The following is a 23,839-nucleotide window of genomic DNA, read 5'->3' as shown; positions in this document are numbered from 1 at the left end:
TGATCTGTCTTCTGCTCACCTACCCCATTGTTTCACGCGAGAAGTGCAAACAAGTACAAATATTCCATTAGAACGGAGGAAAATAATTCGATTTTGGTCCTTCAAGTCCAAAACTCTCTTCGTACAATGATAGCAAAAATTGAGAGATATCGAGCAACTGATACAACTATGAAACTGCCCCTTTTTTACCTCAGCTACTGGCCTGCTGTTCTGGTGGAGTCCAGCTCATGCAGCCCAGCTGATGCCAGTCTGGCAGGACTACATCCTCATCATAGAGACTCTAGAGGAAAACCAGGTACGGTCCAACTAAGCAGGAGCTGGTTTATCTCCTTGGTCCAGCTGATAAATGAGGCAGTGCAGCAAACATTTATCTTTTATCTTTCTCAACATTAGAAAGTAGTTGAGAACTAGTACTAGCCTCATTTTCATCTCTGTTTATCTACATGTATATAGGATTAGAAATTTACAGATCTGTATGGATTATTATCTGTATGATTATTGTACTTGTAGTAAAATAACATCTTGGCTAAAGTGTCTCTTTAAAAGATCTGCACACTGCCTGTATCAAGCCTGTACATCTTAAGTACTGGACAGAAAATACAGACCCTACATTGTTACACTTACTTCCCCAGGTCCATGTGGTGAAACCTGTGCTGCCTCGGATGAAGACCCTCATCACTGCCATGGCAACGGTCCTCCCTGATCCAGGTGGGTGGTGTTCACATGTCATGAGAAGAATATGGGTGGTAATGAGGAGAAACAGCTAATAGTTATAGATACCTATAGAGAGTGTGCAGTTACAAGAACATCTCCTTACAGAATGTAGAACAGAGCAGAATATAGATTTAAAGGAATACAAGCAGGACCAAGCTTGGGAGTGTTGCTGAGTTGCACACAGGATGCTACAGAGGATGCTGGTAGTATCATTTTGTATTTCTTTTTAAGTTATTAATGTATTTTGATAAGTAATGACAACGACAAATGATTTTAAATATTCCAGTAACACTACACGTAAACGTGATTGTCAGAGCAATTTAAGGCCCATTGTCAGGGCCCTGCTAATAGTAATACAAGCACTGAATAGAAACCATTATTATCAATTCATCATATGAACTATTTAAGTTTTGTTTTGCTAAAATCTGTACAAACTGCCCAGGTTGCCTGCTGCTGCACCCCTCCTGGCTCTATACTGTCTACAGGAAGGCCTTTACTCACGACAACAAGAACATCCACCGCTGGGCACTGCTGGACATTCTCCAGCTGGACCTGGCTGCCTCCCCACATATCATCACTATGGGCTTCACACAGGTGGGACATACACTTCTTCTTCTTTGCTGATGCTCTTTAGCCAGCACCAATGCAAGCTGCCACATTATACCACACTCTTCTATCCAGTTTTTGCTTTCTACCTCTATCCTAGGTGTAACCAACCTCTGAGGTACTAGGTCTGGTACTAGACTACCCTATAGGGTGGCTCTGAAGAGTCTGATATTAAACCGAAAAGCTATGGCCAGGCAATAACTTGGAGGGTGATACTATTGATAGTACAGGGAAATGGATTGTGGAGGGAAGGAGCACAACGACTAGCAGCTGACAAGAGATGATGGAAATGACTGATGGCCCATCTCACGATGATGATGATGACTATGGCAATGATGATGTTTATTTTATGCAGACAAGACATGTCTGTTGCATACTCCTAAGATCCTAAGATAATTGTTTCATGTACTGTTACCCAAGTTTCTGCAAATATGATATAACTTTCAATTTCTCAAATGGGCTACATCAAACTCTTGACTACCATGTGAAAGTTTCTGCCCATTTTAAAGCTGATGACTTTGTACATCCGTTTTCTATGGCATGTAGTTCATCTTGGGTCCCGTCATGAGCAAACTGTTACAGGACACCTCGCTCTACAACAGGTAAGGCAACCTCATCTTCTTCAGACTTTCCATGCAAGAAAGGCAAAATAGTTATCCATAATAGGTATGATTGTTGTAATAAGAAAGTGAGAGATGCTATGTAACACAACAGTTTGTAGTCAGGCCCTTTTATTATGTGTACAAACACCAGTCTAAAAAGTAGTTCATTACTGGTCATCAAGAAATGACAAAGACGAGTGATTCCTATGTACTGCCAAGATATTTTGGAAGCTATCAGAGACAACATGTACCAATGGTAGCCAGGATGTCTTAATTATGCATGTATCACTTACTTGAGACCAGGACACGAGGGATATTGAAGGGTATGAATGGGGTATGACATATCTGATGTACTTGCGGACCTTTGCTTTATAAGGTTGGAAGGAGAGAAGCTTGGATCGTGCCCTGTGATTGGTCAGGCCATCCTGCCCTTCCTAACCAAGTGTCTGGACATGCTGGGGTCAGCAGAAAAAGGTCAGTTCTGGCTTTAGTTGTTGTTGTTGACCATAACAAATAACATCACATTAGGAATGGTGTGTTTGGCTGTGGCTTGTGAGCCTGATGCAGGCTCTGAAGGCTTGGCCTTAGATCCACAGGTCGGAAGTTGAAGTATGGCTATGGATGCTCGCTTTCTTGTAGCTTCATTGCTGTGGCTTAAAAAGTATAATGTTGCGCTAGGTGAATCATAAGTCAGTATCACAATGCTCCATGTTTCCCTCATTGCTCAGGGTGCTTAAGGTTATTATAACTCTATCTATCCATTTCACCACCCCAGTCCAGTTCATGCAAGACATGATCACGGCGCTGTCCCGTGAGCCGTGCGGGGCCGTGCCGCTGTTGTACGTTACCCAAGCCCTGGCGTCCGTCCCTCCCGTCCCGACCTGGGGGGATGCCACCCTGGCACACATCCGACAGGTCGTGATGACGCACGTCATGACCAATAACATTACTCTGCGCGGGGCCATCCAGTGTCACTTCGCCCAGGCCATCTGTAACATGGCAGATGTGGTTAGTATGTTGGTCGTGTACTTTCGTGGATAGTTCACCACACTAGTATCCAAGTATGTAAATCACATGATAACAGTATACTTTGTAAGCATCTCAAGAGTTACTGTCTTGTCTCAGTAGTGACTCTTTTGGCTGTATATAACCCGTATGTTGTACACTTAGGAAAGCATCAAACATTGTTGAAAATCCAAGATTTGTGGAAGATAGGAGTAAGGCAGACAAAGGCAAAAATCGTTCATTCTGGCAATGAACAATAGCAAATTCCAGACTGGGACAACAGAATAGATTACCAACTCAGTGCAGAAGAAGTGTTTCCCTTCATCCTTGTGACTGGTCCTACAGGAGAAGGTGAGTCTGCAGCAGCTGGCCAGCACCCTGGCCTGTCTGGAGAGGGAGGATGGCTGTATGGTCAGGGGGACAGGTCTCTGGGAACAGGTCAGTACATGTTTGTATATCCACTTAAATGTACTGTTATTTATTCATATTTGCAGGGACTTGATTCCACGGGAAAGGATTTTTTTGCAGTGTTTTATAAGTTTGGGGTCTAAACAATTCTGTAGCACAGTTTTACAGCGATGATGTAAGTGGAAATGCATATTTATTGTGGTGTCATAAATTTGGAATTTGAGACATCAAAGCAAAAAAAGAATGTGAAAAAAAAAATCAAGATTTCAAGTAAATGCTTTGCATATTTTTTATTTTTTATTCTGTTCAAAGGACCTTGCAATGTTCAAGTATTTTCAGTTATCTTGCGTGTAGTTGTTTAACAATCCATGGAATTGCTGCTTTCCCAGGTGAGCAGCTGGTTGACTGAACATGGCGACCATCTCCTGGACCTCAGCTCCTCACAGACAGGTGACCCTGCCCCAGGTACACACCTGAGCAGGTTTCTACAGGCAGGTGTACAGGCTGCCATCCAGGTGTCACCTGAGGAAGGTGAGTCCATGTTTCTGGTAAAATTTGACATTACTTAATTTTGTTATATATGATGTTATTGCTTGTAAAAGAGTAGAAAAAAAATGCCTGCAAAAGTTTAAATTGCTGCTAATGATAAATTCACTGACAGGAGATAGGAGTCAAGGGACACATACATGTATACCTTTTCCTTTGCAGTTCTCTGTTCTCTCATCTCAACTCATCTCTTCTAAGATACTGTCTTTTTGTTCCTTTCATACTTTTTACTAGTAATAGTTTAATGTGTCAAGTTGCTCTTTGAAAGTATATTGCACTGAAGGTTAGTGCTTACAGAAATCCATAAAAAAATAGTTCCTATACACCCCAGCTTGTAGTTGTGTGAAAAGTGTTTCACTTTTCATCTGTAGCTAGTGGCAGTGACTTACCAGGCAGGAGTGAGGCACACAGTATCGCCATGCTGCTGCTGCTGGCTGTGGATGGACAGATGAAGGGCTCCCAGGAAAATCAAGAAACAGCACTGCACAGGTAGGAACTCCCAGGGATGTCATAGAATCGTTTCAAGTGGTCTTGTGCTTCAGTAAAAGTAGTGTACAGAGACATTTGTATTTTTTACATCATTTTTTTCTGAGATTCCATTTAAGGTAAACCCAGTTTTTGCTTTGAAAGCTAACAGTGGCAGAAAAACCTTCTACCTAACAGTACCAAAGCCACTTTACAGTAAACCTCAAGCCTGTTGTTCTAATCTCCCACCTTTTGTAGTGACAGCCCTGCAGGTGTTCTGTCTCTGGAGTCCTTGCTGTCACCTGTGGTGCAGGTGCTGAACTCTGCCCGCACCCACCCGTACCTGCCACCTGCCAAGGCAGACAGGTGTCTCCACATCCTGTCGTGTCTGATGCAGGTAAGTCTTCTCTTTTCCAGTTAAAATCCTTCCCACATCTTTTGATGTATAGGGTGGTGCCCATCTTTGTTTTTATAGTCCATGGGACCACATACTACAGAAAGTGACTAGTCACATTCTCTGTCTCGAAAGTGCTGAGCAAAGAAAAGCAAAAGAGAAAATGAATCTTTTACAGACTGTTTGACATATTTGTTTTCTTGAATATCAATGCTCTCTTACATGTGGATTACTTACATTACTTCCCAGTGTACGTGTGTATGTTAAATGGGTATTGTGTGTTAAACATCGTATGCAGTATTCTTGATCCTTGATGTCTGTGAAATACTCCAGGAATCTATCTTCCAACTGCATCATCATCACACTTGATAATAAGTTGTCAGTTTTAACAAAAAATGTTCTTTCATGTTTAAATGAATATATATGAATGAATATGAATGATCTTTATTGCGCAACAATTGTACGGGTACAATGTATGGCAAGTTCGGGTGTAATACATGTACAGAACATCAAAACTAATATCTACGTGGTTGCTTATACATAACAATGGTAAGAGGGTTCTATGTAACAAATGACTAGTCGCTATGCTACTTTAGCTGAGCGGATTAATTCATGGGAAACAGGTATTACTAGAACATAGTGGTACACGATACAGAGTTAACATCAAGTGTTTGTGTCAATACGATTCCTTTTAAAGGAACATGGCACTTCAGAGATGGCAAGAGGGTGTTGTGCTAGCACCACCCAGCAGCTAAGCCAGGTACTGCAGTCATGTTTGGAGGAAACACTGGCATTTCTTGTGCAGAAGCTCACAGCAGAAATTACCAAAGTAAGTCAGCAAAGTAAAATCTCTCTTACGTAACAATTAACTGTGGTATAGGTATTGACGATACTTTTGGCTTTTGGTTTGATTTCTTTGTTTTTAGAGCAATCCAACATGTTTGACTCTGTATCATCAATTATCTGCACTGCTTGAAGAATAGTGCAGCACGTACATAGAAAGTATGTTGACATGTTCCCTCTGGTAGAAATTCCTACGACACTAATTTGACTACTATTGTTTCAGATGGCAGACATAGGCAGAGTAAATATGTACACACAGCTCCTCAAGCAGTTCAGCACTTTCTACCCTGGTGGTAATCATGCAACAAATCTGGTGCTAGGGTCTCTCCAGACACTGGTAGAAAGGAGTATCAGCACCTTAGAATCCCAAGATAGTCAGGTAAGAGAGAATCTTTGTACTTCAGAATCAAAGAAGCAGCTTATCAAAAGAAATCGCAGTGCTTACATGAGAATGGTAGTATGATACAGTGGAATTCGCTTATTTGGATAGCTCATTTGTCAGCACATTTTATCCAATAGTCCGAAGTATCCAAGAAACAATGTACTAAGAAACAATGTACTAAGAAACAATGTTTAGTGTTGCAAAATGTCAAATCATGTTTTATATTTCATTTTGTGGCAGGAATGGTCAAGTATTTTCACCTGCAATGGTCTTAAACCATGACACACTAACTTACCTACATTAAATGACCTCCCAGTCTTTGAAACCTGGCCCTCTAGCACAATCCATTCAAGGAAAGAATAGACACTTGTCCACCTGTATCTAAGGGCCCGGTCCTATACATCCCATCATGGCAAACTGAGGGTATTCTTGTGACAGTTGTGCATGTGTGTTGTTATAGAAAAGGCTGTTTTAGATCCTTGTCAGCATTTGGTTCTGTCACAGCCAGTTTGAAGATTGTCTCCTGCATCCTCTCGTTAGTCAGTCAGACTGAATCAGAGAATGACTTCAGGTGTATCTGAGCCTGACCACCCCCAAATAGCCTCACTTGGTAGCTCCCAAAGTTGAAAGGTCACGGGTTACCCATGATTCCTCGCCGCGCATGCGCATCAGTCTAATTTTTTGAGCGATACTGAAAACACCCCCTGTAGTTTCCAGCTCCGGTGTTGGGGTCCCATCGCGTTTTTTGGGACCCGGACACGACTTTCTTCGAAGACTTCGGCGGCTCGGCGTTTTTCTACGGGCGGCGCAGGAGTTTTTAGCGGTTTTGCAGCGACGGGGGCCGCAAGAACTCCGAACAAGTTCGTCAACATGTGCGCCGAGGGTCGGCGCCATTACTATCGTCAGTCTTCAACGTCGACTTCTACGCCAGTTTTGGGCGTTTTGGGTGCTCTTTCGGGGGTACTCAAGCGATGGAGTTCGAGGTCTCTCGTTCGGGAAGGTTGTCGAGCTTGCTCCGACCGCGAACCGAGAAGGATGGCGCCGAGAAGAAGTTGAGAAGTTGGCGCCAAGAACGAAGAAGAAGGTGGCGACATCGCTATCGGCGGCCACAAAGAAGATGAAGACGACAGGGCTGGCGTCAGCGAAGTTTCACCGGCTGCTAGCAGCGATGTACGTATTTTTCTGTATTTATTTCAGAAACGCTGGTGGCTTTTCAAGATAGATGAGGACGCAGTTTTGTCAACCTATGCCGGGATCCGGCATGCTCCGTCTCCAATGGGTTCCGTTCCAGAGAAGCAACGGCGACGTGACGTGGCTGTCCACAGCTTGCGACGAGACTACTACGACGAGACAGCAGGAGCGTTAGCGGCTGCTGGGACGGCAGTGTCTTCGTGGGTGCAGCTAGGCCCGATGAAGAAGTCAGTCAGGCACCTTGTGTTGCTGACGACTTGGTGGTTGAAGAGAAGATGTCCTTTGAACACGACAAGCCCTGTCGTGGCAACGACTTGGAGACTTCACAACAGCATGCCGAACAACGCTTGTCCACGTTGGCGGTGCTGACTTCAACTACACAGCATCAAGAGCGGTAGTCAGCTGCCTTTACATGAAGCAGGGTGAGCTCTTTGTTCTCACATTTCTGTTTCAATGTACTTGTACAATGTTTTCAATTTTTTAGTGGCAGGTTGGAAAACCTTTTGTTTAACAAAATAATGAATTAACCTAGGCAGTTAATTCAGTTGTGGTAGTTTTTTGAACAACTACAGTTTTCAGTGTTGTAGTTTTCAACAACTATGTTTGTTATGTATGATTGCTAGGACAGTTCTTACTTCCTAGGCTCAGTTCTTGCCCAACTGTCTTGCACATGTGGGTTTTATGTGAGTTTTTCCCAGGGTGTTCGGGATTTTTTCTTAGATCCTATGTTCCCTCGATCTGGGATAAAGGTCGTCGACTTGGCCTCAGAGATTAGGTCCATTCGGCAATGTTGACAAGCAGAACAAGTCAACAGCTAGACGCAGATGTGGTTACAGCATCGGTCACATGTCGTCGAGCAGAGACGCTCTACTACAACTACTTGCAGGGGCCAAGCTACTGTCTGGGTGGTTCTCGTCGGTACTGCACAGCAGTCTTTCTCAACTCTTCAGCAGTGAGGTCGGACAATTAGCTGACGCATCTCCGACAAGAGAGACACTTAGGTGTTCAACCATCCATCAACCTGTACTCCACAGTATGCGGCTTCTGCGCAGGGGCAGACTAGTCCACTTCCTACGGCGGTGGCGGCAGGCGTCTGTGGATCCCAGGACCCTACAGTGCGTGAAGGGGTACAAGTGGGAGCAGTTCGCCACAAGACGGTGTGGCTTCTTCTTTCCTTCCACAGGTTACCCCACACGAGTGTGGTAGGTAAGAACTTGCTTACCAGGGGTGTGATGGAACTACTTCCGTATCACCCGTTTACTTTTTCTTGCCTTTTAGACAAGTTTTTTCTACAGGTTCGTCTTTAGGATGCCAAGTTGGGTGTTCCTGAACACCTCATCCAGCCGGGAGACTATGTGGGGAAGGTCATCAGAAGGATGCTTCTTCACATCCCAGACGTAGAGAACCGGCATCGCTGGGGGTTCCAGCGGGCGTTTCTTCCGGCTCGTTGTCTCCTTATTGGAGTCCCAACGACGCACAGCCTGCAGTTTTGAAGGTGTTCATCCCTGAACTGAGTGGATGTTGGTCCTGGCTACATGGACGATGGCAACTGTTGACATCTAGAGTCTGGAGCTGCTCTCACCTTGGTTCTTCCCGAGCAGAGACAGCGCAGATCATCTTATCGTCTTTCTGGACGACAACTGTTGACAACTACAGTCAACAGCTGCTCTCAACCCAGGTTTTCATCCCGAGCAGAGTCAACGCAGCTTTTCCCTAGAGTCGGCTTGACTCTATGCTGAGGGCAACTTGGTCTCTGACTACAAGGTGCTGGAGTTGCAGCATCTAGCAGACAACTTTCTGTTTTCAGACAGAATCATCTTGGCAGAGAAGTTGGCAGCTTGACGGGCAGAGCACAAGCCACAGCAGTGTCAGTTGGCACACAACTCTCGTCTCTGCACTTCAGAAGTCTTCAGGTGTCTGCTCATCGCAGTTCCTCAAGTGACAAGAGGAACTCAGCTTCTTGGGCTGCCGTTAGATGCAGCTCAGGTATGCAGAAGTCTGGTGAAGACATCAGTTGTACAGTCACGTCTAGAGTGCAGCCCTCGGCAGTTCTGCAACAGCATTCCCACAGGAAGACACTGGTCTGTAGAAGAGAGGTCAGCACACAGCAATCGGGACGGCAGGACACCTCATCAGTCCTTGGTTTCTACAAGGAGATGGTGAGCGGACACAGTCTGCTCCTACAACTCATCAGTGATGGCTCAACTGAATCATCCAGGAGGTGCAAGATCACGGTTTTGCTAAGGGTGATCTTCAACCTGTGGCAGTGGTACACAGACAGAGATGGTCTGTATCAGCACAGCACTCCCCAGATGGGGATATGTGTGACAGGACGTCGGCTCCCGGCATTACCTGTAGCCACAACTTGGACTCTAGATCGACATACGTTCTTGAGTCTTCAGGCGACATTTCCACTACTCTTAAGGGGGTGGATATGTTCGCATCCTGAACAACTCCAGCTACCACTGTAGGTTGACTCTGGACCGGCTAACGTCTAGAGTGTTCAGAGTCCTTTTCTACTTGGTTGGAAGGTGGATCGGTTCACATTCCGATCAAGCCAACAACTGCAAATGGAACGACTGAAGGCAGATGTCTACCTTCTACACATTCTTCTGATTGTTGGGCAATCTGGGAGATACAACAGGATGAGGTTCACCTACTTCTCATCACTCCGGATGAGACACAGCAGTCTACTACTCACACCTGCTGGAGATGTAAGCCGAAGAACCAGTTCTGCTACTCCTTCACATCTACTGTCTACTATCTTGAGTGTGACTCACTCAGAAGTAGAGTGACTTCAACAAGCTGCACAGCATGTTGCCGGTGACAGTACAGTCAGTACAGACTTGTGCCAGCACTACGCAGTTCCCTGAGGGCGTACTGGGGTTTTTGGAATACAGATTCAGTATTCCTCAACTTGTTACAACTTGAGTAGCTGGTGCAGTCAGGAGGACTAGGGTCCCTGCATCTCTAACACACTGCTGGTTTTCTTACAGTTCTTGTGTGGGAAGTTCTACGGTCAGGACCTTGTTCTCTACAGATCTACAGATCTTCAATCTACAACGCAGAAGGTCAACCTTTAGGAACACTCCTGCTGGTAAGGCGTTTCTTATGAGAGACGGCCAGCTTTACCTAAGTATGTTTCACATGGAACATTGGTAAAGTTTTCTAATAATGTTTTTTTCCAGTGAGATCCTGGCACTTCAGCTTGTTCATTAATCATTTTTTTTTACTTGGCAGTAAGAGTTCCATCTCTTCCTTCTTGGAGGTCAAGTACAAGAAGAGTTTCTTGACGGATTCAGTGTCACCTTCAATAAGTTGTTATGGTTCCATGGTAAGGTTTGGTGGCACATGTTGTGTTTGCCAAGTTTTTGCCGCGGGGTAGGAGAATTCTCCAGTCCCCTCTATGGAAGGTCTAGGTGTCAACAACTTCAGTCACGGTTTATGGCAGGATTGTTTGTGTGTGCTGGTTGGAGCCACATCAGGCCGTGACTCCTGCAACCTCTGTGGTATGATTTATCTCTGTTTCTACAGGAGCCAACCTTGGTCATACCCAGTTCCTGGACTCTCCACAAGAAGTGCTTCTGTGGTTGCTGCGGCAAAAGAAGAGGGGGGGCTCGTTTGAGTCAACCATCTGGTCTCCCTCTGCTTATTTGTGAACTAATACAGAAGTCATGTGATATCTTATTTCATGTGATATCTCATTTCACGTGATATCATTTTTCATGTGATATCTGACATCTGTCATGTAATTTCTTCATGTTATATCTTATATTCATGTGACATCCATGTGATATCTTATATTCATGTACTGGTCTTATGTCCTGGCCTCAGGCTACAAAGTCACCTGAAGTCATTCTCTGATTCAGTCTGACTGACTAACGAGAGGATGCAGGAGACAATTATAAATTGTACTAACCTGTGCAGGACAGGTATAATTGTCCCTGCATCCCTCGTTGTCAGGCAGACTCCCTCCCTGGCAGGTAAGGAATTTTTCTTGTTCCTGTGAAGTCCCTCCCGAGACTACTTCGGCCAGGAGTTCTACAAACAGTAGACTGATGCGCATGCGCGGCGAGGAATCATGGGTAACCCGTGACCTTTCAACTTTGGGAGCTACCAAGTTAGGCTATTTGGGGGTGGTCAGGCTCAGATACACCTGAAGTCATTCTCTGATTCAGTCTGCCTGACAACGAGGGATGCAGGGACAATTATACCTGTCCTGCACAGGTTAGTACAATTTATAATTGTACTGGATCAAAGTTGTATAACAATCTCAGATGAATGTGACTATGCTGTTGAAAACCTCTCTGATGGGTAGTTTACCTTCCCTAGCAGGTTTCTGTGGTGCAGTCCCAGCTGTGCTGCCTGGCTGCCATGAGGTCGCTGTCCTGTGTGTGTGAGATAGTCCAGACTGGTCCGGCTGCCTACAGGAGGCTGGGGGAGGCTCTGACGGGGGCAGGCAGGGTACTCAGGCTACAGGACGGCTTTGGGAAACCTGCTGATGCTGACAGGTTTGTGTCCTTGGGAGATGTACCCTGGGAGATGGTCCTATATGCCAGCTACCTTCAAACAACTGCCACGCTCTTTTTCAATCCAGTTTGTCTCCTACATGTTTGTCAGATACAAATATGGCTGTACTGGGTGTTGGGGCATAGACGGATGTAAGGGAAAACCACAGCTGGTCCCCTGGGTATGGAAAAAGTAGATCTATACTCTGTACAATGTATCTGTATTGTATGGCTGATTAGACCAAAATTTTTCCATATCACATCAGCTTTGCAGACATGCTGCTTATGTTGCATAATGTTATTAGATAATAATAAAAAAAGACCTGTGGACATCACTATTTGTATTTGATGTGATTTGTTCCCTTCCAGTGAGCACGTGAGTAGGGAGGACTGGGGCAGGGCGGTGTGCCTGTACGTGGAGAGTCAGTGGACCGTGGTGGACTTCCTGCTGTGGTTGCCTGGCAACAGGGCCTGCCACGCCCTGGGTAGTCCAGCAGAACTGCTGACACGAGCCATGGACAACACTGAGGTGGCCACAGGCATGGCTGCCATACAGCTCATGAGAACAATGGAGAGGCTGATTCCTCTGGTACGTCTTCGGGATTATTTATGCTATTCTTATTACCAACTGTACTGTAGTAATGAAAATGAAGCGTGAATGAAGTTAAACATATTTATGAAACCTTTTAAATTCTTTGTTTGGCATTTCACATGTGCTAACAATCATACAGCAAACCACAAGCACTTACTGCCCTCTCGATCTGTTCCTAACATACAACAGTGTATGGACTGGTGTTGGTAGACACCAGAAATACCTTCAGAGACTACTCAAATTTTACATGCTTTATCCTTGTATACAGGTGGTATTTCAAACCCTGGCAGTGCCTGTTTATTGTTACAGGTGCATGAGTCAGGAGAGTCCTTGTGTGTAGCAGCAATGGACTGTGCCTGGAAGCTGGTGCAGGATTTCTACAGGGACACGGATCACTTCTGGCCCGTCATGTACAGTTTTGTGGGCATCACATTCCACCCCGCCCTCATGGCAGCACCAGCTATGTCCGCAGTCTTCCTCAGGCAGCAGCAGGTGAGGAGAACTGCTGAGTTCTTAGATGCTAGTCAGTGTTCTAGCTAGTGCATTTTATCGTAATGCCACAACAGTATGATTTGTGACCACCATGCTTAAATGAGGATTACTACAATAATTTTCAACTGCTGTATTAGACATTGCTATCATTTACTTGTTGAACAATGCGGAATCAATGTCTGCATAATAAAAAAAATAATGATATGCCACTTAAAATTACATGTGATGTTAACAGAGTGCCAACTTTTTACTCTACTCTTTTCAAAATCTCAGTAATTGAAGGGCAAAGACTCCCCTTCCACACCACCCTCCTGATTGGTTGCTTCGCTACCATGCCATTACCATTATGTTGAAATAAGACCCTGGCTAGGACCCTGCTAATACATATACTAGTCCTCAGCTTAGCAGCTGGGCTGTTCTACTTGACAGGACACAGTTGTACAGCACTGTTGTCAGTGTTGGTTCTACACTTGAACTTCTGTCTCTAGTGGATTGTCTCATTTTCTTGTGGAAGGCATTTAAAATACTTAACAGTGGTAGCTAAGATACATTATTGGAAGGCTCATTTTGATTAGTAGAGGATGATGTGAGGATTTAATTGTTACTTGCCTCTTACTATTTTGATGGCGGAATTGTCATTAAGAAAATTGTGAAAACTGAAGTTAGAAATGTTTGCACTGCATAGGACTCACAGGAAAGAACTTTATTCTCAGCAATTTATGAAGATTTTAATGTTGAAGAAAAGATTCTTCTGCCAGATGTAATTAATGATCTTACGAGTTGAGTCAGAAACCAACCAACCAGGCTGTTTTATCCCTTGCCGTACCAGTATGCAGGTGAGCTGTTTGCCATGGGCGAGCGTATCCGAGGGGTGACAAACATCCTGCTGCGGCACTGCTGCGGGTACTGGGCAGGGGGCTGCAGCGCTGACGTGCAGACAGCTGAGCCATCCTCAACACTCGCTGTGCAAATGTCCAGTGCTACAGCACACATGGACATGATCCTGGAGGCTGCCACGTTTGGGCCCCACTTCAAGAGAAATCTCAGGTATGTTTTGTGTGCTTTCCTCATGCAAAAATGCATCAGAATGTCACCAATATATTAGAATTTAACTTTTGGAGATGATTTACCCACAGAAAAATTGTGCTCAGGCCTGGAGAGATGTAATGCCTGTATAATTCTTGCCAGATGACATAGCTGTACCCAAAAAATACATCTTCAGAGATCCACCAAAAAGTAATTACTCAAGCAATTGGATATGGTTTTAAAAAATTGAGAGATCTCCAATGCTCCTCCAGTATAATACACTCCGACTCCTGTATATCTAAACTTTACATAGCCAGGAGGTGCTGCTCTAGAGATCTCTCAAGCACACAAAGTGGCAGACATCACGTTGTGTATGTAACCTGCCAGATAAATGTAAACAGTGGTAACATAAGAACATTATTCTGAATTGTGTGTACGCTCTCTGCATTTGACTAATTTTCAGGACAGAGCTGGACACCATTGCTTACGTGAAACAGCTTGGGAACAAATGCAGTGTGAATGAGGCATACAAAGGGTGAGAACTTCCTCAGCAACTATTTGTAACCTCAATACTGGTATCTGTACACATGTAATGGATATAGGATGTTTTGCATGTTCATTTTTTGCTGCTGTAAAAATGGAGGTACTGTATTTGGCCTCTGTCTTGCTGGTAAGATGTCTTTGATTTCTTTCTGATGTTTAGAATATGACTTGACTATTGACTGACTTGTATTATGTTTTCTGTTGAAGTGATGAGCGGGATGACAAGCAGGTTCGTGCCTGCATCGTTAACTTCCTGGTCAGTATCAGCAGGCACCAGGAGCAGTGGACACCCTTCATTGAGCTACTTTTCACCAGACTTGTGGAGAAGGTGAAGATTACATTTTCCATTCCGCATGGCATACACCGATGCATGTACATGTAATTATAATTCTATTTTTCATTTTTCGATTCGAGGAGGGCTAAACTGAAATTTGCTGCTAGGAAATTCTTCCCCCTTGATGGACAAAGGTTTAAACCTTATGTAAATCTAACAGCATGTCTTACTGTACATCTTGAAACAGTCAAAGTGGTTTTGTTTTCACCATGAATCTCTCCACTGCAAAATCATGACACCACAAATATGAGCTTCCATGATTTTGCTACTGGAATTTTTCTATTTCACCACAAAATCATCTTTCTGCTCCTACTGCAAAATTAAGTCCTTACAAAAATAAGTTTCCTTATCCCCCTCTGTCTCTGCCCACAGGACCAGGAGATGACCAAGAAGGTCCACAGGTACCACCTGAACGCCTACCCTCACCGCTACAAGAACCGGGTGTGGCAGGTGGTGCTCGTCATCCTGCCTTACATCTCAGAGGTAGGCTTTCACACTCACTGACTCAACCAGACTTGCTTGCACATGGATGTCGTGTCTTGATGGCAGACTGCAGGTGCCTCTGTTCTGTGGGTCAACACTGTTTTGTTGTTGGGAAGGTGGAACAGCCTTGTCAAATCCAGCCGGCAGCCGGCTATTTTCCCCGCCTACTTTACATTTTTCAGCCGCCTACTTTTGTTACAAAATCCCCCAGCAATTTGTCTTGATAAATCTCTGGCAGTTTTCTGATAGCTTACTGGGTCTTCGGGGATCTGAAAACTGTCATTTTGACGAATGTCCCACATGTGTATTAGGTTTTCTCTGTTGTTTACATTATCTGAGCTTACAGTAGACACTGCCACCACACCTCCAAGGAGGCGGAGTTCTAATATCTGGACCTTTGAGTGCATGGGCCTAGCTCTGTGTGCCTGTGACTATTTTCTGGACTATAACTAGAAACACAACATGCCTGATTGTGGATGGATTCTTTCACAAAATGGTAGAGGTTAATTCCAAGATATAAGCTGACAAGAAAAGTTGCCCAGAATACACCAAAAACCATGTTTAGGGGTCTAAATTTATAAATTTTTCCTGGGGGAGGCCCCCAAAACCCCCCCTACAGGAGGGGGGCAACCCCCCTCCCGTACCTACCCCCCACTCGCCACTTCGTGGCTCGCTGCAAGCCGCAAAGCGGCTTGCCTGCTACTTTCAGATATTAGCCTACTACTTTAAAAGTTTCTGACAAGGCTGTGGAAGTACATGTGTTCCCTTGTGTTCAGATGGGAGCTTGCCAAAGGCTCATCATTCAACAGATCAAATTGGAATTATGGGAATTGCACAGATCAATTTGTGTAATGGACTTAAAATGAAGAGATCACCTTTTCTTTGATGGAGTTGACTCCACTATACACTCTTAAGATGACTTTGATTGAGCTCCTACCTGAACCAAACTTGAAAGGTTCATCTGCTGCAGGCTGTCCTTCATCATCTAAGGACTTTATCTCTCTCACATCTCCTGACTGGTGTAAGCATGTAGGTTGCTTATTCTGGTGACTCTGGGCCTCCCTCTTACTTCTTTTCCTCTGAAGCATCTTGTAACTTAACAGTGGATGGGACATAGCTAGAGACAATGCTGCTTGCTGACCCCTGTGTAACCCTCCCTCCCCAGACGTTGGCAGCTCAGTATGTGGACCACCTGTTCAACACGCTCGCTGCAGAGAACCAGATCTCAGTGCGGTACATGGTGGAGTGGTGCCTGCTCCTGCTGCTGCACAGGTACCCCAGCCTGCAGTCCCACCTCTGGGACGGACTCAGACATGTGAGTGTCACATTCTTCAAGATTCACAGTGCTTGCACTGGTAAACATAACACAGCTTACTGTGAATCTTGCAATGATTTTATTTACACATCCAAAATCAAGACACCATCATGATGGGTTTTTGTGCTGTATTGTTTCCAGGACAAACTGAAAACATCACAAAAATCTCCTTTCCGCTTCTCTTGTGAAATCAAATCCCTGCCCAAATAACTAATTTTATAGCCCTTTGTTACTGATATTCTTCTCCATCAGGATTCAGACAAGAGGATTGGCATCATGGCATCCCAGATGGAGATCACAGCCCACTTAGGCCTTCTGTTAGAGGACAAACAAGAACAGGTAGCAATAGTGTTGGTCTGTTCAGAAGGCCTTGCCTTAAATAAAATCAACTTTATCTTTTAAAATATTTTGTTTTTGATGCCAGAATATACAGCTTTATGTTACTAGCTTTATGTAGTACATGTAGTATCCAGTATTTGATTATACTGATGCTGGCGTCCGTGACACGAGTAGGCAGCTAGTCTTCAAACTACGCCTTCAAGCAGCTCTGTCCGGCGGGTTCACCCTAGTTAGACTGCGCATTTTAAAGTCTCTCCTAACACATTTCATGCAGGATTTTCTTGGCCTACCGCAGCCTATTTTGCCTGACAATTTCAACTTGGTGATTGTGTACAAACTTTAAGGAATAGCAATATCAATCTGAGTTTGTTTGTTTTTTCCAGGAGGCATTCTTTGACAAAGCTTTCCCTGCGGTGATGCCCTGGGCACTGGTGCCCCACTTTGCAGTGAGAGTGTTCGCCCTGTCAGCCCTGCAGTGGATGTGGCGCTACTGCCAGGAGCAGGGCTTCACCAGTCTGATGGAGAGACACTCCCTACTCAGGCCATGTCTGGATGCCAAGGAAAACATGTGAGCAGCTTGTATCCAAACCTTTTATAGCTACCATGTTTCTTTTGTCCTCTGTGGGGAGGACAGAAGAGACTCGGGAGCTATAACATCTTTGGATAAGCATTCTCTGGGTTTGTGTGAACCTTGGAAATTCCAATTCCTGCAACCTTCCTGAAGGGAAGCATGGTGTTTTGGACTTGCATGAGGAAGTCTATTAATTTAATTATTGGTTATTATGATTTCCATATCAGGAGTATATATGCATGTACATTATTACAGCGTTGGGAGATACAAACCCACCATGTTTTTTTATTTTATTTCCAGCATCTGTCTGCTTGTCATTTTTTTACTATGCAAACCACCAAATGAATAAACAACTTGTTGTCTTTATGTTTGTCTAAACAGCACAGCCAGTAAGGTGTGGAAAAAGTTGACTGAAAACTGGTACATCTACAACTTTAGGCCTCGGCAGGATTACAGTGTAGAGGTTTGTTTCTTCTCCTTTCATTTGCCTTATTCTTGGTGCAAAACTCCACATGTATCAATCGTACCAAACAAGGTGATATCTACTGATGCATCATCTTGCTCTATTTTACACACAGACTATATTCCATTCACTCCCCTACCTGTCTGGGATCACTGATGCAGAGTGGATTTCTCCCAACTTATTCCTCCAATCGCCTCCTGCGATATGGGAAGACGAGGAGTCCAAGCCCCTCCCCCTGTGGAACGCCCGGGAGGACCTGCGGAAGTGTTTGTACTCACTGTGGAAGATCAAAGGTCCAGGGATATGGAACAGTCAAGGTCAGCACTGTTCCGGTCTTCTTTTTATTTTTGATCATTATGTACTGTAAAATTAATGCAGAAATGTTCACGGTAGTTTTATTTTCACAGTTTTCATGGGGGCCACTTCACCGCAAACTTAAAACCACCACAAGAATATTTCCATTATAGTGTGTGACTACAGTCTATGGTGCTACTGCGAACTTAAAACCACCACAAACACTCTATTTTCTTGCTACCGTGAAAGTATATCCCAGTGAACTTAAATGCATTTACAGTGGTCTGATGAGGCTGTTTTGCATGGATGTTTTGCACGTGTGCTATTAGAGGACTTCATTTTAATCAAAGGACAATTCACATTAACTAAACAGCAGAAAAAGCAGCTTCCTATATTTTATATTTTAAATGTAGCATATCACTCAGTCGTTCAAGGGGACTATGATGATGGGACAAACTTTTCTATAGCCTGACAGGTAAAGCAAAACCAATGCTGCTGCACCATTCAGTTTAGCTTATATTTAAAAGCACCATGTAGTATAAGAGTGCATACATTTGTATGTAACTGATTGGTTTTATCTCAAGAATTCTCAATCATCAAACCAAGAATAGACATGCTACAGTGAAAGCCATATGTGCTTGACAGATTTGATGAATATCAATGAGGTTTGACACGTGAAAGTTTATGAGGCAGAAAGCAGACATGTAACGTTACATCCTGGGGACAGCTGCACATGGCATCTTGTTTTTCATAGTCAACTCGGCTGTTTTACTGAGTGTAACAGTTGTGATAATCAATTCTGAACAAATCTACCTGTGCACAGTGCTTCTCATCTTGATTTCAATAATTTCTGGTAACATCTATGCTTATAGTAGTCTAACATTGAGTGAAATATAATATGTATTTATGATATGAGACGGATTTAAAACAGAACTTAAGGTTAGGATGGTATTGGTATGAATAAAAAAGGCTCAATTGACTGAATGGTAATGTTAACCACTAGTTTAACAGATGTAGATAAATGAATAAATTCTTTTATCTATTTCTTTCTTTGAAATTCATTTTCATGTTCTATAACGTTAACATTGATTCTACAACATGAGTTCTAATGTTCAATATAACTATTACAATAGTAATGATAGATATATCCCAGATGTCATGTTTTTTCTAATTCCATTTTGCTTCCTTATTTTTTTCATCCCATGAACAAATATGTTTCTGAACAGTGTAAAGAATATCATGGATTTCAGAAAACAGGCATTGTGATGTAAGCAAACTTTTGGGAATGCTTACTGCTTTGCCTCCTAGTTGACATCATGGCTCATAACAAACATCATGTTTCCTTAACAGATGACAGCAAGCAGGAAGAAAGCCAGTCTGAACCTCCTGCAGAGGGAAATGTGCAGAAGAAAATCATCACATGGAGACACACCCTGGAGGAACCCCACCTCAACATGGCCGACATGCACATCAAGGTCGTGCGCAAAGGTCACCTGGTGGTGGTGGCCTCGCTCATCGACAAGCCAACAAACTTGGGAGGTAACAACGTTATAGCCGTGGATACGTTATTGGGGATAGAGGCTTTGGCTTTGATGTTTTATTGATGTATGATTGATTATGATCGTTAGATAGTACAACAAGTATTTATCCAACTAGGCATGCTTTTGCATGTTCTGAATGGACAAGTTGTGTGTATGTGCGCTTTTTTCACAACTAGTAGCAGTCTCTAGATGTATGTCCCTGAGTTGCAGTAGAACAACTTTATTGATGAATGCAGGTGGACTTGGAAAAATGATGACTGTTATGTTGAATACATGGAAAATATGGTTTCAATTTGAGAGTCTCCTTTACCATATTTGATAGTTGTATCTCTACTATAATTGGACTCTGTAAGGATATGTTCTGATGACTACAACCTGTGTTTCAGGTCTGTGTCGGACCTGTGAAATCTTCGGAGTGTCCACTCTGGTGCTGGGCAGCATGAAGTACGTGGAGGACAAAACATTCCAACAACTGAGCGTGTCTTCACAGGGCTGGGTCAATATACAGGAGGTGGGTTTTTAAAACATCAACTTAATGAACATACAGCATTGGTGCAGGTGGATCTGACGTCTACCTGCCATTGGCCACCTCAAGGTGGTCTTGGGGTTTGGGCCTCAATGTTGTGCCCTACTTTCTCACACAACTCAGGTGAAAGTATGTAGTACCTAGCTTTGGCTAAGGATGTCCTCATGGATAGGGTGCTGGGGGTTTATGAGGGGTGGGTGCATAAGTCCTTGCTTATACTGGACAAATGGATGGTATCCTCACCATGATATAGGTGCTCATATAGGAGACTTACCAAAGCAAGAGTTGTGCAGCTTTATGTGAGTTCAGGGTGGTTGTTATCAAAGCAGAATAACTGTTTTTTACATGATGTTTATGTCTTTGTAATCTCCAAGCAGATCCTACAATGGCATAAAATAGTACCAAACTGGCCAAGGAGTGTAGTGAGCCAAAAGGTGTCCATTTGCCTTGTAGCAAAACACACTCCTAAGCTGGCTTCACTCCTCTGCCAGCATTTGATACTATCTTTAGCTACCGTAGGATCTGCTTAGAGATTAATGTCTTTGCAGTGGTAAAGCAGTCATTGCTGACTGTGTTTGACATCATCATGACATGTACTTCCACCCATCTTAAGATGCATCTCATGAACCCCACCCATTCCCCAGGTGCGACCAGGTGAGCTGCCTGAGTATGTGGAGGAGATGAGGAGGCAGGGCTACTTCCTGATTGGTGTGGAGCAGACGGCAGACAGCAGGAACCTGACAGAGTTCACCTTCCCGGACAAGTCTCTCCTCCTATTAGGGTAGGTAGCAAGTTGTTTTTACAATTTTTTCTGAGTACAGCTATAAGGTTACACCACTATATTCTGACAGTCCCTAGCCCTAACCCTATTCCTTTCATGGGGATGTCAGAACATAGGGTTGTCCCACGGTAAAAGTACTGTAAATGCTTTTAAGTTCGTGGGGATTTAATTTTGCGGTAGCGGTAGAAAGGACTTTTTGCGGTAGTTTTGATTTTGTGGTAGCAACATGCCCTGTAGTCTCTTACTGCTATGGAAAAATGTTTGCGGGGTTTTTTAATTTGCGGTGAAGCAGCCACCGCAAAAACTGCGAACATTGAACCACCGCAAAAGTTTCTGCATTTACAGTATATCCATACAGAATTTTGGACTGTGTCAGTTGCTGTACAATCAACTTTTATCACGATATACTATTTCGTCTCTTGTCACTTAATCCTAGCTACTTTGAGATCAATGCTTTCGTCTTTTCAAGCACAGATCAGTCTCTTTCTGTTCATTTCATCAAGACAACACTCTGTACTGCTAGATACTGATGCTGTTGTAGTAATCAATAACGTGGCATTACAACAGACAGATCACAAAGCCTAAGCAAATTGTGAGCCTTCACCTCATTTTAACTTCCCTATTGTGTTTTTATATTATCTGATTGAAGTAGCCTGTGTTACAAAAACTCTTGCTGCCAGGGACGTTTTAGTCTGGCAGGCCACATAAAGCATGAGTAAGTCAAGCTATGACTAAAGTAGCAATGAAAAACTTTATTGTGAAAAGATGATGTATAAAACTGTCACGTCTTGTACAGGAATGAGAAGGAGGGAATTCCAGTGGAGCTGATCCACCAGCTGGATGTGTGTGTGGAGATCCCCCAGCAGGGAATCTGCAGGTCCCTCAACGTGCACGTCAGCGGGGCGCTGCTCATCTGGGAGTACACCAGGCAGCAAGTCATCAAGGACTAGAGCTGTGGTGGGGAGGGGGGCACTGCTCATCTGGGAGTACACCAGGCAGCAAGTCATCAAGGACTAGAGCTGTGGTGGGGAGGGGGGCGCTGCTCATCTGGGAGTACACCAGGCAACAAGTCATCAAGGACTAGAGCTGTGGTGGGGAGGGGGGCACTGCTCATCTGGGAGTACACCAGGCAACAAGTCATCAAGGACTAGAGCTGTGGTGGGGAGGGGGGCGCTGCTCATCTGGGAGTACACCAGGCAACAAGTCATCAAGGACTAGAGCTGTGGTGGGGAGGGGGGCACTGCTCATCTGGGAGTACACCAGGCAGCAAGTCATCAAGGACTAGAGCTGTGGTGGGGAGGGGGGCACTGCTCATCTGGGAGTACACCAGGCAACAAGTCATCAAGGACTAGAGCTGTGGTGGGGAGGGGGGCACTGCTCATCTGGGAGTACACCAGGCAACAGATCGTCAAAGACTAGAGCTGTGGTGGGGAGGGGACAGATAGGAGTACACCTGTAGGCAACAGATTGTCAAACAAAGACTAGAGCTGTGGTGGGGAGGGGGGCAGACACACAATGGGAGTACTGCTGTAGGCAACAGATTTTGAAAGACCAGAGCTGTGGTGTGGAGGGGGGGTAGACATAATTAAATTAGAGTATACCCATAGGATCATCCAAGACTAGAGCTGTGGAGTGCATGCTGATATCTTGTAGTACACCAGGATATAGGTCACCCAAAGTTAAGAAACCCTAGAATCCGATTTGCGACTCATGAAACCGTTTCATTGCAGACCATCCAATAGTTAACTTCAGTGTCTACACTGCATGTTGGAGATTGAAATATAGGAAAATGTAGTGTTGTCTGTATGTGATGAGGAAGGGATGTCATAAAGGAGGCTCGTAAGTAGGTATTATAATGTATAGTCCCAAACACCTTTGCAATGATAGGGATGAAGGATTGGGGATCATCATCTGGGAACTGTCACCATAGAAGACCATTTTGATGCATTGGCCGATCATTTCAGCTTGTGATGGCTACAAACTTGCATATACTGTAAATCATTTTAAGTTTGCTGGAACTCCACTTTTAAGAATTATCCATGCAAGCCTCACAAGGATTTGTATTCAAGCAATCAGAAGTATTTAATGTTACATTCCCGAATTGTTAACAGTTAAACCTGCTCAGCCAATCATCTCCTGTGATAGACCACATCTGCAGGGTTACATAAATCTGCCCATTTAAAAGACAATGTGTTTAAGAGATCTTCAGTGCAGTACACCCAGGTATGCACAGTTTAGGTATACAGGAGTGCATTGCACTGGGGGACATTGGGTTGGAGATCTTTCCAGGGTCGTCAGCTCATGTACCCAGGTGGAATTATGCTTGTAGATGTTACATGTTATATGACCCTTTGCTGACTATAGCTTTAGAAATGAACTAATAGTTAGGATATTATCAAATACTTTATATTCTACAATTTGAAACTGTGTATTTAGTGTCATATGGGAATTTTAAGTAAAGAATATGTATTGTACAGGTCATTCCATGCAATGAAAGTTTAACAGTTACTTTGAAGAAAGTGTGAGCATTATTGTTGTTTAGATGACTGGTGAGAATAAGAAGGTTGCATATGAGTAGGTAGATATGTTGTTTGATGGGATGGGAAACAAGATCAGCAATAAAGTATAAATTGAGTAGGCATTCCTATCAAGCATAATTCACAATAGAGGTAGGGACCCTCAGTCACCGTCGAAAGGTAGTAGATACGAACTGAGATATCTGACCATTTATAAATCTATCCAATTACTGGAATAACTTTTATTTTACCTTAGGACATGAATGTTTTAGTGTATGATTCAAATCTCTGCATGCAATGTCCTTGGAAATGGTGCGCTCATTGCACACTTAGAGATTTTCATTGAATATGAAGTACGA

At 43.8% G+C, this 23,839-nt stretch overlaps 1 protein-coding gene across 4 annotated transcripts in view; it reads left to right on the top strand.

Annotated features, from left to right (window-relative positions):
- LOC118413789 (probable methyltransferase TARBP1) overlaps positions 1-23,839 on the top strand; it is a 24,970-nt gene extending 1,131 nt beyond the window's left edge. The window contains exons 2-30 of one of the 4 annotated variants that reach the window (XM_035817329.1): positions 195-295; positions 633-708; positions 1,157-1,308; positions 1,867-1,922; positions 2,299-2,396; positions 2,698-2,930; positions 3,273-3,365; positions 3,725-3,866; positions 4,253-4,370; positions 4,605-4,743; positions 5,438-5,569; positions 5,807-5,962; positions 11,489-11,667; positions 12,034-12,253; positions 12,566-12,748; positions 13,578-13,795; positions 14,238-14,309; positions 14,525-14,645; positions 15,024-15,134; positions 16,300-16,449; positions 16,702-16,788; positions 17,172-17,356; positions 17,741-17,822; positions 17,938-18,139; positions 19,467-19,655; positions 20,044-20,168; positions 20,828-20,964; positions 21,761-21,892; positions 21,960-23,839. In XM_035817329.1, the coding sequence (XP_035673222.1) occupies positions 195-295; positions 633-708; positions 1,157-1,308; positions 1,867-1,922; positions 2,299-2,396; positions 2,698-2,930; positions 3,273-3,365; positions 3,725-3,866; positions 4,253-4,370; positions 4,605-4,743; positions 5,438-5,569; positions 5,807-5,962; positions 11,489-11,667; positions 12,034-12,253; positions 12,566-12,748; positions 13,578-13,795; positions 14,238-14,309; positions 14,525-14,645; positions 15,024-15,134; positions 16,300-16,449; positions 16,702-16,788; positions 17,172-17,356; positions 17,741-17,822; positions 17,938-18,139; positions 19,467-19,655; positions 20,044-20,168; positions 20,828-20,964; positions 21,761-21,892; positions 21,960-21,981 (3,911 nt within the window). In that variant the 3' untranslated portion in view covers positions 21,982-23,839. The other 3 variants (XM_035817347.1, XM_035817339.1, XM_035817323.1) reach the window with 3 other exon arrangements.

Source organism: Branchiostoma floridae, chromosome 1 (genome assembly GCF_000003815.2).
Source record: "Branchiostoma floridae strain S238N-H82 chromosome 1, Bfl_VNyyK, whole genome shotgun sequence".
Classification (NCBI taxonomy): Eukaryota; Metazoa; Chordata; class Leptocardii; order Amphioxiformes; family Branchiostomatidae; genus Branchiostoma; species Branchiostoma floridae.
Note: the sequence above shows the minus strand (reverse complement) of the source record. Positions and strands in the feature narration are given on the sequence as shown.